This window comes from Camelina sativa, chromosome 10 (assembly GCF_030686135.1).
Source record: "Camelina sativa cultivar CO46 ecotype springtype chromosome 10, ASM3068613v1".
In the NCBI taxonomy this organism is placed as follows: Eukaryota; Viridiplantae; Streptophyta; class Magnoliopsida; order Brassicales; family Brassicaceae; genus Camelina; species Camelina sativa.
In genome coordinates, this window is record NC_141889.1 from 3055839 (window position 1) to 3071773 (window position 15935).

At 38.0% G+C, this 15935-nt stretch overlaps 6 protein-coding genes across 10 annotated transcripts; 3 read left to right on the forward strand and 3 right to left on the reverse strand.

The window, feature by feature from the left end:
- Window positions 1-49: 49 nt before the first annotated feature.
- LOC104716821 (protein CYPRO4-like) lies at window positions 50-2816 on the forward strand. The gene is made up of 2 exons (XM_010434267.3): window positions 50-1892; window positions 2303-2816. The coding sequence occupies exons 1-2, from the start codon at window positions 237-239 to the stop codon at window positions 2582-2584; spliced, it is 1938 nt and encodes a 645-aa protein (XP_010432569.1). The 5' UTR covers window positions 50-236; the 3' UTR covers window positions 2585-2816.
- Window positions 2817-2890: 74 nt separating this feature from the next.
- Window positions 2891-5628, reverse strand: LOC104716822 (protein WEAK CHLOROPLAST MOVEMENT UNDER BLUE LIGHT-like 1). Its single transcript, XM_010434268.2, has 2 exons — window positions 4934-5628; window positions 2891-4859 (listed from the first exon to the last, which is right to left on the reverse strand). The coding sequence occupies exons 1-2, from the start codon at window positions 5510-5512 to the stop codon at window positions 3060-3062; spliced, it is 2379 nt and encodes a 792-aa protein (XP_010432570.2). The 5' UTR covers window positions 5513-5628; the 3' UTR covers window positions 2891-3059.
- Window positions 5629-6069: 441 nt separating this feature from the next.
- LOC104716823 (uncharacterized) lies at window positions 6070-8601 on the reverse strand. The gene is made up of 7 exons (XM_010434269.3): window positions 8421-8601; window positions 8212-8300; window positions 7972-8110; window positions 7197-7295; window positions 6943-7065; window positions 6559-6818; window positions 6070-6438 (listed from the first exon to the last, which is right to left on the reverse strand). The coding sequence occupies exons 1-7, from the start codon at window positions 8599-8601 to the stop codon at window positions 6325-6327; spliced, it is 1005 nt and encodes a 334-aa protein (XP_010432571.1). The 3' UTR covers window positions 6070-6324.
- Window positions 8602-8940: 339 nt separating this feature from the next.
- LOC104716825 (uncharacterized) lies at window positions 8941-11458 on the forward strand. 5 transcript variants are annotated; one of them, XM_019231293.2, is made up of 6 exons: window positions 8953-9231; window positions 9321-9449; window positions 9541-9705; window positions 9855-10160; window positions 10256-10419; window positions 11092-11458. In XM_019231293.2, the coding sequence occupies exons 1-5, from the start codon at window positions 8974-8976 to the stop codon at window positions 10394-10396; spliced, it is 999 nt and encodes a 332-aa protein (XP_019086838.1). In that variant the 5' UTR covers window positions 8953-8973; the 3' UTR covers window positions 10397-10419; window positions 11092-11458. The 5 variants fall into 5 exon arrangements, with proteins under 5 accessions (XP_010432573.1, XP_019086838.1, XP_010432574.1 ...); XM_010434272.3 differs by having other exon boundaries at window positions 11185-11458; XM_087468910.1 differs by lacking the exon at window positions 11092-11458 and adding an exon at window positions 10501-10627.
- On the reverse strand, window positions 10744-11383 carry LOC104716824 (non-specific lipid-transfer protein 11-like). Its single transcript, XM_010434270.2, has 2 exons — window positions 11034-11383; window positions 10744-10923 (listed from the first exon to the last, which is right to left on the reverse strand). The coding sequence occupies exons 1-2, from the start codon at window positions 11381-11383 to the stop codon at window positions 10914-10916; spliced, it is 360 nt and encodes a 119-aa protein (XP_010432572.1). The 3' UTR covers window positions 10744-10913.
- A 265-nt stretch (window positions 11459-11723) lies between the features above and the next one.
- Window positions 11724-14181, forward strand: LOC104716827 (protein TIC 22, chloroplastic). The gene is made up of 8 exons (XM_010434274.3): window positions 11724-12283; window positions 12385-12447; window positions 12921-12995; window positions 13096-13146; window positions 13247-13306; window positions 13423-13485; window positions 13860-13895; window positions 13993-14181. Exons 1-8 carry the CDS (start codon window positions 11906-11908, stop codon window positions 14083-14085), a joined length of 819 nt encoding a protein of 272 aa, XP_010432576.1. The 5' UTR covers window positions 11724-11905; the 3' UTR covers window positions 14086-14181.
- The last annotated feature ends 1754 nt before the right edge of the window (window positions 14182-15935 follow it).

The window sequence follows — 15935 nt, forward strand, 5'->3', positions numbered from 1 at the left end:
TTTTCAACTTGCTGTAGCCGGTATTTTAATAGTACAGTACTGTACTACTCTGCAGGGTACTTACTTACTGGCTATAGCCGGTTTGAGAAAACCCTAATTTTTCAAAATTCGAACTTGCGCTCTTCGTCTTGTCTTCTTCAGTTTCCCACCCTCTCGTTTCAATCTCATTGCCGTTGTTTTTTAGATTCTCTCTTCTCTCTCTAGCTCTTTTCATTTCCCACTAGGATTCTTTCGATATGGGAGCAGCTCACAGTCATGAAGATCTAGAGATCTGTTCCTCAGATGAGGAGGATGAGTATGAAGAGTACGAAGAAGGCAGAGAGGCCGAAGAAGAGGAAGACAAGTTCCAAGACTCCAGGGACGATACGTTATTCATTTCTTCCTCCGGTGGCTCCAAATCTCCTTCTTCATCACTAGACGACGTCGAGGCGAAACTCAAAGCCCTGAAGCTGAAATACCCATCGGCGCAGGCCCCTTCGTCTACCCAGAACTCAGCTCGCCTTTTCCGATACATCAATGGGAACACACCCAAAGCCAAATGGGTCACTGCTGAGAAGTTGACTGCTTACTGTTTCGTTAAGACCGACAAAAAAGGAGATGGAGATGATGAGGACGACGACGACGATGATGTGAACGGAGATGTGGATAACGAATGGTGGGTTTTGAAAGTCGGAAGCAAGATCCGTGAAAAAGTCTCTGATGAGATGCAATTGAAGGCTTATAAAGATCAACGCCGTGTTGATTTCGTTGCTAAAGCTGTCTGGGCTATAAAATTCGCAAGCGGCGAAGATTTCTCTGCTTTTGTGAGCAGTTTTAACAATTGCTTGTTTGAGAACAATCATGGCGTTGAGATGAATGAAGCCAATAAGGCAAAAATCTATGGGAAAGATTTCATTGGGTGGGCGAATCCTGAAGCTGCTGATGATTCAATGTGGGAAGATGCTGATGATATTTTGCTTCAGAGCCCAGGAGGATCTGCAACTCCTGCGAGAGATACACAGGATTTGACTGAGGCCTTTGAGGAAGCTACAAGTGAGGGTATACATAGCTTAGCTCTAGGTGCTTTGGATAATAGTTTTCTTGTTGGGGATTCTGGTATTCAGGTTTTTAAGAACATGAGGCAGGGGATTCAAGGGAAAGGTGTTTGTGTTAACTTTGAGCCTGGTTATGGTCGGGCTCACTCCTCTGCACCCAAGAAGGCTCTTCTCATGAGAGCTGAGACTAACATGCTGCTCATGAGTCCTATGAGTCAAACGCCTCATTCACGAGGAATCCATCAGCTTGACATTGAGACCGGGAAGGTTATTTCTGAGTGGAAGTTTGAGAAAGATGGTGTGGATATCTCTATGAGTGATATTACTAATGATGGTAAAGGTGCTCAATTGGACCCGTCTGCGTCAACGTTTCTTGGTCTGGATAACAATAGGCTTTGCAGGTGGGATATGCGTGACCGGTATGGAATGGTTCAGGATCTTGCTACTGCGAATACTCCTGTCTTGAATTGGGCTCAGGGGCATCAGTTTTCTAGAGGTACTAACTTCCAGTGCTTTGCGACTACTGGTGATGGCTCAATTGTTGTTGGCTCTCTTGATGGAAAGATTAGACTTTACTCTAGCAACACTATGAGGCAGGCAAAGACGGCTTTCCCTGGACTGGGTGCACCTGTTACTCATGTGGATGCTACATTCGATGGGAAATGGATAGTTGGTACAACTGACACATATTTGATTGTTATCTGTACCCTTTTCACGGATAAAAGTGGCAAAGCAAAGACCGGCTTCGAGGGCCGCATGGGAAATAAGATTGCCGCACCAAGGCTGCTTAAGTTGAGACCTCTTGATGCCCATTTAGCTGGAGCTGACAACAAGTTCCGCAATGCTCAGTTTTCTTGGGTAAGCAAAACTCTAGTTGCAGTTTATATTCATGCTGACAAAGTCACATTCTTGAAATTTTACATGTTTTGCTCATAGTATAGTGCATACAAACTCTAGATGCCTGAATGTTTCTTGCACCCCAAAACCAGAGTTTTCTATGCCATTTCTTTCTTTTTTTGAGTTGAAGAATACAATTAAAAATGTCTAGTCTGCTGCAGGACAAACTGTACTTTGTCTTTTTCAATATGGCACACTTTTCAATTTTTACAGTCAAAGTGTTCTTCAGTTGCCTTGTGTTTCAACCTTGATTTTTGATTAAAGAACTTTTACTAGTGTTGAATCATTCTTGTAGTGAAATGACTTTTTACTAATAGTTGATTCCTGACTCTTTTTATCTATCCTTTCTTGTTGAAAATTTTGATATATAGGTCACGGAAGATGGGAAACAGGAGCGTCATGTGGTTGCAACTGTTGGAAAGTTCAGTGTGATATGGAACTTTCAGCAAGTGAAGAATGGATCTCATGAATGCTACCATGAGCAGGAAGGGCTGAAGAAATGCTACTGCTACAAGATAGTCCTTCGAAATGAATCTATCGTGGACAGTCGCTTCATGAATGACAACTTTGCAATCTCTGGTTCACCTGAAGCGCCTTTGGTCATTGCAACTCCCATGAAGGTTAGCTCTTTCAGCTTATCCAGCAAGCGGTGACTGGTGAGACAGGCAAGTGATGGACCACAAGTTTACATAATCTGAATTCAAGTCTGTTTGTAACCATGTGAAATTTCAATGTTCTGGCTCTTAGTACGCTGTTAGATTCAGAGACAAGACATCTAATGATGTTGCTAAGTTTCATTGGCTTGACTTTTTAAGATCGTATTGTAAACGTTTCGGTTTTTCTTTTTCATTGAAAGATGTTGTAGAATGAAGAAAGCTTATCCAATTCACTCGAATTAACAGGACTATGAATGTTACTGGGGAAAAAATTGCTAGAAAGGTGCTCAACTTTTTTCCACGTTTCAATTGGCAACTGTGTATTATTTGATTCATTGGACTAACTCATATCACATAAACAAACCTTGGTCCTGTTGGGTTTCAGACATGTTTACACTGAGGAAGCTTTAAATCTTCTATTATAGTATAGATTTATACATTACAGAAGTCTTCACAATCAGTTACATCGAACTCACTTATGTGACTTCTTCTTCATCAAGAACATAAAAAATCTTGGGAAAAGTTTCTTCTTTTTCTTTCCAGGAGTAGCTTGTGGGACTGGATCTGTTTCTGTTCTGTTTGACTCATTAGTCTCAGCTTCTTTCTCCTTCGACCCTTCAATGCTTCTTTCGTGACTTTTTTCTATGTTCACTTCATTATCGCCAGTCTTTCTCTTTTTTTCATGTTCTTCCCTCCATTTTCTCAGCTCTTGTTCTACACCCAACTTCCCTTCTTTAGCCTTCTCAGCCTTGTCCATTGCTCCTGCAAGTGTTTCCTTTCTTTCAATCATCTCTTTGTTTACTTCTTCTAACTTCTCCAAGTTTCTCTTTTCTGTTTCTTTTGCTTCCTCCATCTCGGAAACCGCTGCTGCAACTCTTGCGTTGGCTTCTTCTTCAGCCTCATGAGCACGCTTGCTAAGCTCATAGTACTCCTCTATTGTCAGTGTTACGGTTCTCGGAGAATCAACAGCATTGTCCTTTGAACTAGATTCACTCTCTTGCAAGGCCTTGATAGCAGCTAATGCCAGCCTCTCTGAAGCTTTAATAGCCTCAATTTCTTTCTGCGCTGCAATTAATCTGCTCTCCATTGTACTGGCTCCAGCCTTTGCGTGCTCTGCTTCTTCTTGAGACTTTCTTAGTTCTTCACGAGCAAGTTCAGCGAATGATTTCGCTTCCTCAGCCTCTTGACTTGCTTGTAGCAGTTGCTTTGGTAGCTCCACCATTTCTTCTCTGGCTTCTTTTTCCTTCGACTCAACCAAAGCTATTTCGGACCTCGTTATGTCTATCTCAGCGTCTAGAGAAGCAACCGTTATTGATGCCATCCCTTCTCTTTGTTTGATTGAGTCAAGTGCTGATTTCTCTTTCTCAATTTCCAGTCTCAAGGAAGAGGATGCTACCTTTAAGCAGTTCACTTCAGAAGTTGCTTTCTCTACATTAGCATTCACTTCTTCGAGTTCCTTCTTTGCAGAAGCAACAGCCTTTTGTATATCTGTATTGGTTTTTTCCTGTAATGAAATCTCACTGTTTGCTACCAAGGAACCTGTTTCCTCCTTCGACTGGGATGATTCCATATGATCTGCCAATTCTTTCTTCAAATCAAGCAGCAAGGGTGAAGCAAATTCAAGTTTCACTTTTAGTTCCTTTGTAGAAACTATATGCTGCTTAAGTCTTTGGAGTTCCTCTTCTGCTTGCTTTAGCTCTTTCTCCCACCGATGAGTCTCCTGATCACGCAGCATGGCTGCTCCAAACTTGAGTTCTTCCGCCTCCAAATGAGAAGAATGCGCACATTCCAGTGATTCCTTTGTAGCTATCAACTCTATAGTGAGTTCTTCAACTTTCTTCTCAACTTCTTTAGAAGCAAGAACCGCTTCTTCGGCTTCCTTCACATCCAACTCTTTTTCTTTTACCAAAGCATCATACTCGTTTTGAATTTTTTGTAGCTCTTCCTTGACAGATTCTAATTCTGAAATTGCGGATGTATGTCTTGCCTTAGCCACTTCAAGCTGTGCTTTAGCTGCAACACTAGCTTCATCAGCAATTCCTTGTTCCATCTCTTCAACTCTCATCTTGGCAAGCTCAGAGTCCTGTTTTGCCTGTCGTTCTTCTGTTTCGGCTTTGTCAAGATTAAGCTTCAACTCTTCTATGAGTCTCTTTGTGCTCTCTAGCTCCTCAACCGCTAGCATTTTTGACTTCTCGACCATCTCTGATTTCTTTTTGTATTCAGGAATCTCGTCCTGGATCTTGTCGAGCTCTTGTTCCACAAACTTGCGTCGCTGCAACCAAAAACAGTGAGTACAACTCTAGGCAAATAAGTCAGATATGTATATACAGACACAAGTAAATATACCTCTAATACTTGCATTCTATGTGCTTTCCAATCAGTAATTCCGCCAAATTTTGAGACGGCTTCTTTAACAGATTCAAAAGGTAATGCTGTATCAATTGAGTCTCTATAAGAATCCATACTTCTTGGTGTTCCATTGCTCAGTGGTGATGTTGATCCTGCAAATCTCGGAGACAGGAGTGCTCTTGGAGATCCAATGCATCTTGGGGACAGAGATCTTGGAGACAATCCATTTCTTGTTGTGCGCTCTGCTCCATACTTGGTGTTTACGCGAGGCAGAACAATATCAACAGAGGGAGAAACAAGATCAGGAGTAGTTTGAAAATCTTGTGTTTCTTCTACTTGAGAGTTTGATAAAGTTGAGGGTAAAAAAGTGTCATCCAGATAAGTTTTCCCATTTTCTGTTGAATCTTCACATTGAGATGATTGTTGAATAGCTTCATTGTTTTCGAGTATTGTTGGTATTGCTTGAGGTTGCTGCAACTCATCAGGCCTTACAATTTCACCATTATCAATAACATTTGAGGTCCCAGTAGAATCTTCTGGAGGAGATACTGCTTCTATTGTCTTTAAATCCTCCATTGGAGGATGCCTAGAAAGCAAAACTTACAAGAGAAACGTTTGAACGAAGATGGTCACCAAGAGAAACAATCAATGAAAAGAGCTTACAAGAGGAAAAGGAAAAACCGAAGAAAGTAGAAGGGAATGTCATTGATTTTTGGATTAAGAAGTTTATTTTTAGACAAGAAAAGAGAGGTAACACACTGGATTAGATCAAAAGTCTGTAATTAGAATAAGCCAATGAAACAAAAGATGATGAACACCTCTCTTTTTCTCTTTTCCCTCCGTTTTTCTAGTTCCTATTTATTTTCATTCATTATTGAGTTTATAAATTGTAATGTCATGTTCTATAACATGATAGACTTTACAGACCACACAAGCATTTGACCCTAACTAAATCACAAGAAAGCTAACAAATATATTCTCTTAATAATCAAGTGGCTCTGTTTAGATTGTGTTGTATACAACCTGACTCTGATTTTTTTCCTCATCATAACTCTTTGTCAGAAACTGGAGACAGTCATTTGATCGATGTCTATAGATAGCTTTTCATCCACAATAAGAAAAATCGAACAAGCTTGGACAAAAAACATGATTTCTCAAACCATATTCAACTTGGACCATGTGTTTTTTTTGGTAAGCCACAAGTGTTTAAACACGATTAACAAAAAACAACAAAACATTCTATTCTCGTACGTATACATTTGGCCAAAGATGTTAGCATCTTTGGTACGTTACTCCCAAGTTCCAAGACTCTCAAAATGTTAACACAACTGAGAAAAAACCAAAACTAACTCCTATTTGTCCCATCAATCTGTCCACATGGGTTTTGCTCAAGCAGCCGTTACAACACCTGAAACCCATGGAACTATAGAAGGCGCTTTTGGGTGGTTGTTTCTGTATGTCTCAGAGTATCTGTCTTTAAAATTCTGTTTTGGCTTCTCTGCCTGCAATTTACATAGACATGATTTGTATCAGACAAGCTTTCAAACCAACTTGGACGAGTAATATCTCAAGGAAACTGAGAACTGGGTATATAGTAGTAAGTGAACGAGGTAAGCTCTTACGTATTTAAGCCAACATTCCTGATGTTTATGCTCATAAATATCTGGAGAGAAGCAACCAAACTCAGATGGGCAATAAACCCAAATGTTGCATCTCATTTCTCCAGGTTTCGCACGCCTTGCCTGGTCTAAGCAAGCCTGGCAACAATCAGCTGCACTCTCTTTATGATGTGTAAGTCCCCATCTCACTGCAGCACCACCATAATCTGTGTGAAGCTCTGCATTACATACAGCTGGCACTGGTCTGCCTGCTAATATCTCCTCTGAAAGGAAAAAATGTGCAACCTCATGAGTTTTGAATCTGCCAGTGTCAGCACACTTTTCCACCCAAATAACTGCAAAAAAAACAGAGATCACGAATGTAATTTTTTTTCTAAGAAATATTACCAGGCTCTTCCTCTCCTTCAGGTTTATCATCGTGTTCTTCATTGGTAACCTCAGCAGGTAACCAGAAACCGATCTCTTCAGACAGCACATCCCACTCCATCTCCAAAGCTCTTACAAGCATCCCTAGATATTTACAGAACAAAAGAATTTTCCCTCTAATTATACAAAACAATGATAGATTATCCGGAGGATCTCATAAAATGAATCTTTGCTCTCAAGTTGAGAAACTCAGTAATCTCTCTCAAGGAAAATACCTGCTTCCTCCAATACGAGGGTGGAGTTTACCCCATTTTGCTCTTGAATCAGCTCTTTAACTTCCTTCAGCTTCTCACTGCGCCACATTTCTACAGTTTCTGTTCGCCAAATGAAGATAATAAGGTATTAAGGTTCAATACAGGGATGACATGAATGTGCCAAAGGATAACTATGGTAATGAGATCAAAGGAACAAGTGTCTCAAAGCAACCGAGTGTCACAAAGTCTAGATTATTAGGAGTAAGGACTTTGTCACTTCTCTAACAAAACAAATTAACCCATTCCTACCTTCCACCTTATTCCTATTACTCTTGTAAATAACTATGAATTAACACATATGGCTCATTAGCCTTGTCAGTACATAAATAAATTGTAAGAATTATTCAAGTAAAGTGAATATAATGACAAATATAATTTCTTGACAAGGTGGATATCATGACAAAATAGAAAGGAATTAGAGAGGCGTATGAAAATGTTAAGTAAGCTAAATCTAAAGAACATAGAAAAGATTGAGCTATATTCCACTTCAACATAAATGCTTTTTACTAAACTGAGTTCTTGATATCGACCACATCTTTCACAGGTAATAAGACAAATTACAATCAAATTTTGGAAGAAGACAGATCCTTAGCAGATATTTAATCAGGAAAAGTCATAAATTGTAAGTTTGTGGCAGTTTGAAAATAAAAGACTTTTATATTTGACACTGATTCTGAAAGTACAGTAGCAAAAACAAAGACATCCCTTTGTTCTTATGTAGGGGAATAGCACAAACCTCTGAGCTGGGTAATATTCGACTTCTCCTCTGAGCTTTTCAAACGCTGCAGGATCTCATCAACTAGTTTGTGTTTAACATTAGGAGACAGTTCAGTATTTGATTGTGCAACGGCGACCTCATGTTTCAGCTTCTTCACCTATAAAATTAATGGTTTCGTAGAGCAATGGAAACATAATGAGAAATCAATCAAATTCATCTATCTGAGGAAAATAGAAACTTTTGCAGTAGTAGACTAACCAATTGAACAAGCTCGGTAGGTTCTTTTGATCTTCGAATCCGAATAGATTCCTCCATTTTCCTAATCTCATCTGCTGTGTACTTAACAACTGGATAAAAAGAACAAAACAAAAGAGCTCTGCATCAGATACTACTTCTAAAATCATCATGATGACGAATCAATCGGAGGAAGAAGATAATCAGAAAAAGGAAAAAAAAAAAAGGCGCACCATAGTCGTTATTGGAATAGATGTGGAGAGAAGAAGAATAGAGAAAGCGAAGAACAAAGAGAGCGATGAGAATGTTGAAAAAGCAAACGAGTAGAGTGATTCTTTTGAAAGAGAGAACTCCAGCTCCTCCTCCTCCTCCTCCTCCTCCTCCGGCGATCCATTCTCCTCCTCCCCTCGCCATCTCCACTCCGCCGTCATCCCACCATTCCCTCAAGATCTCAGCTTCGAATTACTCCCTACTACTACTAACAACACACTCTCCTCTGCTTCAAATCGGGCACACACACTTATAGAGAAGAAGATTCGATTTCGATTTCTTCCGCCGGAAAAAGCAAATCGTGGAAGATAAAGATAGAGAGAGAGAGAGACAGAGCTTTATTTAATTTCTTTTTATTTTTATTTTTTATGTGCTCATTTAATTATACAACCAAAACCTTCCTTTTTTATTTTTTACTATTTTTACTCATTACGTGTGGTGTTGGGTATAAAAGCGTCTTTTATAGATTTTTTATGTAAAATAAAACTTGAGTATTCCAAAAAGGTTAAAAAAAAAATGAAAATACTGGTCACCGGCTCTACTGGTTACTTAGGCGCACGACTCTGCCACGCTCTCCACCGTCGCGGCCACTCCGTACGCGCCTTAGTCCGTCGCACCAGTGACCTCTCTGATCTACCTCCAGAAATCGAGCTCGCTTACGGAGACGTTACGGACTACCGTTCACTAGCGGATGCTTGCTCCGGTTGCGATATCGTTTTCCACGCCGCGGCTTTAGTCGAGCCTTGGCTTCCTGATCCATCCCGATTCATCTCAGTAAGCTTGCTTTTGGTTACACGTTTTAAAGTCTATTACGACCAAAAATCGGAGAGATCATGAGTTCTGGTGGTGATTCTGAAGCTTAGGTCAACGTTGGTGGACTGAAGAACGTCTTGGAAGCAGTTAAGGAGACGAAGACCGTGCAGAAGGTTATGTACACTTCTTCCTTCTTCGCTCTTGGGTCTACTGATGGATCTGTTGCTGATGAGACTCAAGTATGTTTAACTCTAATTTCCTGATTTTGTTCCTTGTGTGTGTTTTATTTGATTTCGACTGCATTCTAATTTGATCTGGTCTTGTGATAAGGTTCATAGTGAGAAATTTTTCTGCACGGAGTATGAGAGATCTAAGGCTACTGCTGATAAGATTGCTTTGAATGCTGCTTCTGATGGTCTGCCTATAATTTTGCTGTATCCTGGTGTTATCTATGGTCCAGGCAAGCTTACTACAGGCAATATGGTTGCTAGATTGGTACAATTCCCTCTACGTTTATTCAATCTTTTCCTTTTTTGCTGATTAGAGTTGCATTGGTGGGATGGTGAAAGTGATGATACGTTTCAGAATTTGATTTCCTTTAATTACAACTCATAGGTAGACTAATCGAAATGTTGTTCTTCTAGTTAATCGAACGCTTTAACGGGAGATTACCTGGATATATTGGCTCTGGGAATGATAGATACTCCTTCAGCCATGTTGATGATGTTGTGGAGGGTCAGATTGCTGCAATGGAAAAAGGTAGGCTTGGTGAGAGATACTTACTCACTGGGGAAAATGCTTCTTTCAAGCTTGTCTTTGATATGGCTGCACTGATTACTGGAACCAAGAAGCCAAACTTTAGCATTCCATTATGGGCAATCAACGCATACGGATGGGTATCTGTTCTAATCTCTCGGGTTACAGGAAAGCTTCCACTTATCAGTCCTCCGGTGAGTTTCAATTGCATTCATTACTTGCCAACATATTATAGATTATCTTATTTGGTATAGAATAATCTTAAGTCGTAGTAATTTGTAATGAACAGACTGTGACAGTGCTGAGACATCAGTGGGCATACTCTTGTGACAAGGCTAAGCGAGAACTTGGTTATAACCCTCGAAGCCTTAAGGAAGGATTGGAGGAGATGCTCCCTTGGTTGAAGAGTTTGGGCGTCATTCGATACTGAAATTAAAATTTCCCATCTTTCAGGTATTTCCAAGAATAATAATTTCCCTTGTACCCTATGTTTGTTCAGTATGATGACTACAGTTTTACTTTTCACGTTTACAGTTTTAACCCAATCGATTAATTTCTTACTAGAAAACTGCTTTGGTTCAATCGTGTATGTCAAACAAATGTGGAAAACTTCATATGCAAATGCGGATAATAATATCTTAAGAACTCGAATTTCACAAAAGTCATTTATCATGGTTCTATTGCGTATCTTCGCACGGATTTTATAGTACGGTAAATTTCAGAAGCTTGTGGGAGCTGCATTTTAAGAGGCTGTGAGTGCAAAGAGGAAAATGTATATGTGGGAATATCACATTTTATGTGCCAAGAACTATATATATGATTTAAATCTAGAAAATATATGTTCAGAAGATAAAATATACTGAGTATCCGTGTAATCTGGTCATGGTGCTTTTGTTCTTTTAGTATATCCATTTTATTGTAGCTGCATGGCCGTTGGTAGTCACACTTCAGTTTATGCTGTTCACAGAACAAATAAAACAGAGGTCAATTAGATGATTATTTAGTTAGAAGCTCTCACAATTACACATGTCACCGTAATAGATCAATAGAAACTCCAATATGCCTACCTGTTACAGTCCACGGTCTTAGAGAAAGGAACTCCCAAATTAACACCACATTTAGCAGGGAGTTGTTTGGCATAATCATCATTAATACCAGGGATTGTATTAGCTACACTCTTCAAGCAATTGCAAGCTACTTGTCTATCGGATTTCGCAGGAGCAGCAGCTTTTAGACTATTAAGTCCGTTGCAGCACATTGCAGAAGGAGTTCCCCCAGCTTTTAGATAAGGCAAACATTGTGCTAAGTACATGTTTACCTGCGGACATGCTATGGCTTCTCCATGATACGCAGTCACCATTAAAATTGTAATAACAAGCAGTAACACTGTCCGGGTTGCAGTAGTAATGTTCCTCATCTTTTGGTTTTGTTGACTTATTGAGTTTTTAACAATTATGTTTTGATTTGTTTTCTCAATGAATTGTTTTCTCAATGAATTGTTTTCTTGATCTAGTGTATTTTATAAGGAGGGAGAAATCTGAAGAAATAAAATGTCATCTAACATGTGATTGAAGTGACAAAGCTTTTTGTAAGTCATGTATTTAGAGTGGGTGTGGAAGTTGAAAACTTGAAAAGATAAAATAGCTTTATGTGAGAGAAAATAGCTTTATGTTGTTTATGAAAATCCAAAACGATGCAAGACTTTTGGGGTCTCATATGTTCTAATATAATATACTGTGCTAAAGGCCACTAATTTCATTCAATAAGGTTTTGTTACTTTTAACCTTAAAATAATGTCGAAAGGCCGAATAAAAAGCCCAAATAAAACCCAGAAGGTGACTCTGAGCCCGTTCTTCACTCTCTCTTCTTCCTAAGTAAAGAGTGTTACTTCAACAGAGTTATTTTTTTGTTTTCAACTTGTTTCTGCGAATCGAAGAAGATGGAGTCATCAGTAAAACCCAATCCGTTTCTCTCCTTCTCCTCTTTCCTTCACCACCACTGTACGCGTCTCAGTTCCGACCTCTCCGCCCGAATCGAAGACACCAAACGATTCGCCGAAACCCTAGCTTCTCGACGTTTCTCTCTTCCTCCTCCCCCGCCACCGTTCGCCTCCGTCTCGCAATCCAAGTCTGGAACCCTTTCGACGACAACGACGACGTTGAATCCATCTCTCGTTGCGAAAGCTCTCGCTGGCACGTCGGTGTTTACTGTCAGTAACACCAACAACGAATTCGTTCTAATCTCGGATCCTACCGGCGACAAGTCTATTGGTTTGCTCTGTTTTAGACAAGAGGATGCTGAAGCTTTTCTTGCTCAGGTTCCCCCTCCCTCTTTCTTGCTTCTTTGTTCCTTTCCACATAATCGGAAAGTATCTGAGCTCTTAATTCTCTTATAAACCCTTTTTTTTTTTAATTATAGGCGCGACTTCGGAGAAGAGAATTGAAAACCAGTGCCAAGGTTGTTCCCATTACTCTTGACCAGGTAGTTCCTTTTTCCTTATGATCATCATTTTTGCTTTAGAACAATGTGGAAGCCATTCATTGATTCATCTAGTTTAGGGACATTATATTGGAACTTATGAAAACAATCAATATTTCTTGGGGGACTATTTCTCTATCTCTTACGAGATTATGTGATCCGGGAGGTTCAATCTAAGTTAACTTGTTCATGTATAGCCTCGTTTTAGTGGTTTATAATATGGTAATACTGTAGTTAATACTCAGAAAGGGCGTTTGAAAACATGAAGTCGAGATTGAGTTCTTAACATTTTTAAAAGTTATCTCTCTCAAGAAGTAGAGCATGAAAGGATGCAAAGAGTGGTTTGCATTATTATCATCGGTTCTAATATTTGGCTTGGAACTTAACTCTACATTAGGGTAAATTTGTATGTTATAGAATGATCCTCGTACCTACATTCATATCCATGAAGTTTAAAGAGAATGGACTTTTGACAGGTGTACTTGTTAAAAGTTGAAGGGATTTCATTTCGTTTCTTGCCAGATCCAATCCAAATAAAGAATGCATTGGAGGTTTGCTCATGCTAAAAAGTTTTTCAATCATACAGTAGTTCTCAAACACCTATTTTTCAGTTCAATCTTATCCTAAAGCTATATTTTTCTTGCGTCCCAGCTCAAATCCTCAGGTAATAAGAATGGGTTTGATGGAGTTCCGGTTTTCCAGGTAAATTGTTCAACATGTTTTCTGTGTTTCTATATACCAATAAAGATTCCTTATGTTTTGGTGTTTTTGTTTTGTTTTCTGTAATTGTGCATCTCTGCAGTCTGAGCTTCTTGTTGTGAGGAAAAAGAATAGACGTTACTGCCCTGTGTATTTCAGTAAGGTTGGTTAGTTTCTTCTTGCACATTAGAGAATACTAATACTAGATCTCTCAAAAGCCAAAACAGAGGAAGGTATTGCTTTTGCTAACAAATCAAGTTCTCCCGTGACCGCTTTCAGGAAGATATAGAGAGGGAACTTTCCAAATATACGAGAGCATCAAGAGGAGATCAACAAATTATGGTAATGATTCCTACTTACATTGTATTTTAAATAGGCCACTTAAGATAGAAACACCTTGATATAAAGACATGTGGTTTACTACTAGATACTAAAAAGTGGGAGTAGCTCGTAGTTGCATTGGCATCTTATGTAATTTCTATCATTTCTGTTGCTTCCCTGTTCTGCAATCCTATGCTTTCACACATCATGTTATCAGATGACGAGGGAAAAAGTAAAGTATTAGAAAACTGTAGAAAGAGCGGAATTCAGATTGTACACACCCCTTGATAAATCTATGAGTTAAAATGAATTCCAAGCTTTTGTCATTATCAAAGTTGCATATGATCTAACTTCGCTTACCTTCTTCAACATGGAACTAATCTTGTCTTTTTCAGGTTGGGAGTCTGGAAGATATATTGAGAAAGATGGAGGTACTCACTCATGTTCATTGTTTTAAGAATCCGAAAAGTATGAATGCGGAAAAACCAGCAGTAGTCTAATAAGAATCTGAAATGAATAATTGTACAGAGGAGCGAGAAGAATTCAGGTTGGGAAGATGTAATATTCATTCCGCCGGGAAGAAATTATGCACAACACATGCAGGAGGTGATCAAGGAGTAGTATTAATATGATGAGAGAAGACACAATGTGTGTATTTTTTTTAACTTGATAAGAACAGCTTCTTTTGAGTTTTTGCAATATTATCATTTACCCAAAGAGCTCCCTCCAAACCGTTCAAATAACTTGGTTTTTCTTTAACCACTTGACACATATAAACGTGTATATTCATGGATCTTTCATACCAAACCGTATAAAAATTAAGGTGTAATCCATCTTTCATTAGATTAAAAACAGCCTAATTTAAATCAAAGGAGGTTGAGGCACCTAAATGGTATGTTGGTTTCGGCTAATGATTCATTAAATTTGGTTGACATACGATGATTACTAAACTATGATGTCTTACCATTCCTTATTTTCATTTTCTTTTTTTTCTCATCATAATCGCTTTGTTGACATCTCAGCTTAAAATCTATGATAGTTTGATTGAGACGAACTAATTATTATTACTCATTCAGAAAGAAAAATAAAATAATAATAATTGAAGTAAGAAGAAGAAAAGGAGATGAGAGGTTGTTTGAAAAGCATTGATCCTTTCTGCAAGCGTAAGTAAGCGATGTTGACAGGAGAACTGATAAACATGTTGCTTGCTTGACTTCTTCCGTCGTATTTTTCATTCTGACGACTTTGCCTATCTCTCTTACACCTACTAATAAATTGTATTACGACTTGCGAGTTTTTTAAAATTCAAGTTTATTTAACTCTTACGTTTCCAAACAAACAAAAAACTAGGTTTAGGCCTATATTAGCAAGTCGATTCTGGATGTTCACGTCGTATACTTTTAAATAAATCGTGCTACGAAAGTTGAAGTCTAATCGATTAGTGTTAAATTTATATGATTTTTACATATTACCAAAACAATATACTAAACTGTAATACGATATTGTTTTTTCTTAATTTGATATTGAAATTTTACACAAAAAAAAAAAAAAAAGTTAGACCTACCAGTGTTTGCAATTTTTGAAATTTAAAAAGAAAACAAAAAAAAGAGAAGAAGATTATTTGGTGTTTTAATTTCCCCAATAACTATGCATGTTCCATCTTGGAACTTTTATCCCATAAAAGTTCTTAGAAGCATCATTATGATCTTTTGTACCAACTAGGTTTTGAAACCCACGCGTAATATATTTTGATGACGGTAGTAAAATATTATCTTATAAAAAATTTAAATTAGTATTAAGGAAAAAGTAAAATTTCAGATAAACAATTTTCTGAAATATAAAAATCATTTGTGTTATAAAATCAAATCTGATAAAAAAATCATGAATTTAACTCGTCATCCAGGCGAGGCGAATTAAACTGATGACCTCACACATCCTAAACCATTGCTTTGACCACCAGAAAAACAAAACAATTTTATCATCGTGAATTTAACTCGTTTTCATATTTAATTGATCGCTACCACCTATGTTTTCGTGTTTTTTATTCAATGTTTTCTTATTCTTCATATTCTTTCTTATCATTTCTATTGTCAAATTTTGTGGTAATCCTCATCATTACTTTTATCGTCTGCTTCTTCGCTATACTCTTTTTCTTCTTCATCCTCGTCAACTTCTTCACATTCTTCCACTAAAAAACTTTTTTTTACACTACCACACAACTTGTTAATCCATCAAACTCCAAGAACAAAATCATTTCTTTTCTCATAAAAATAAAAAAAAATAAGATAAAAAATAAAAAATTAATGAAAGAATATCAACTCATCTATAAAATCATACACAAAAATGTGTTTTACAACTCAAAAGAAATAAAAAGCACAAACGTAGATAAATAAGATAATTTATGTTTTACATAAATAATTATAATATTTTAAACTTTTAAAAGGTTTCGAAATATAAATTTTGAACCTTTT

Coding starts and splice junctions, on each gene's coding strand:
- LOC104716827 (XM_010434274.3), top strand. CDS start 11,906: ATGGAGTCATCAGTAAAACCCAATCCGTTTCTCTCCTTCTCCTCTTTC. Junction 12,996..13,095: donor AAATAAAGAATGCATTGGAG/GTTTGCTCATGC, acceptor CTTGCGTCCCAG/CTCAAATCCTCAGGTAATAA. Junction 13,486..13,859: donor GAGGAGATCAACAAATTATG/GTAATGATTCCT, acceptor TGTCTTTTTCAG/GTTGGGAGTCTGGAAGATAT.
- LOC104716825 (XM_010434271.3), top strand. CDS start 8,974: ATGAAAATACTGGTCACCGGCTCTACTGGTTACTTAGGCGCACGACTC. Junction 9,232..9,320: donor ATCCATCCCGATTCATCTCA/GTAAGCTTGCTT, acceptor TCTGAAGCTTAG/GTCAACGTTGGTGGACTGAA. Junction 10,161..10,255: donor TTCCACTTATCAGTCCTCCG/GTGAGTTTCAAT, acceptor TGTAATGAACAG/ACTGTGACAGTGCTGAGACA.
- LOC104716822 (XM_010434268.2), bottom strand. CDS start 5,512: ATGGAGGATTTAAAGACAATAGAAGCAGTATCTCCTCCAGAAGATTCT. Junction 4,860..4,933: donor ATAGAATGCAAGTATTAGAG/GTATATTTACTT, acceptor TTTTGGTTGCAG/CGACGCAAGTTTGTGGAACA.
- LOC104716823 (XM_010434269.3), bottom strand. CDS start 8,601: ATGGCGAGGGGAGGAGGAGAATGGATCGCCGGAGGAGGAGGAGGAGGA. Junction 7,296..7,971: donor GAATATTACCCAGCTCAGAG/GTTTGTGCTATT, acceptor TTTGGCGAACAG/AAACTGTAGAAATGTGGCGC. Junction 7,066..7,196: donor CCTCGTATTGGAGGAAGCAG/GTATTTTCCTTG, acceptor GTAAATATCTAG/GGATGCTTGTAAGAGCTTTG.
- LOC104716824 (XM_010434270.2), bottom strand. CDS start 11,383: ATGAGGAACATTACTACTGCAACCCGGACAGTGTTACTGCTTGTTATT.
- LOC104716821 (XM_010434267.3), top strand. CDS start 237: ATGGGAGCAGCTCACAGTCATGAAGATCTAGAGATCTGTTCCTCAGAT. Junction 1,893..2,302: donor GCAATGCTCAGTTTTCTTGG/GTAAGCAAAACT, acceptor TTTGATATATAG/GTCACGGAAGATGGGAAACA.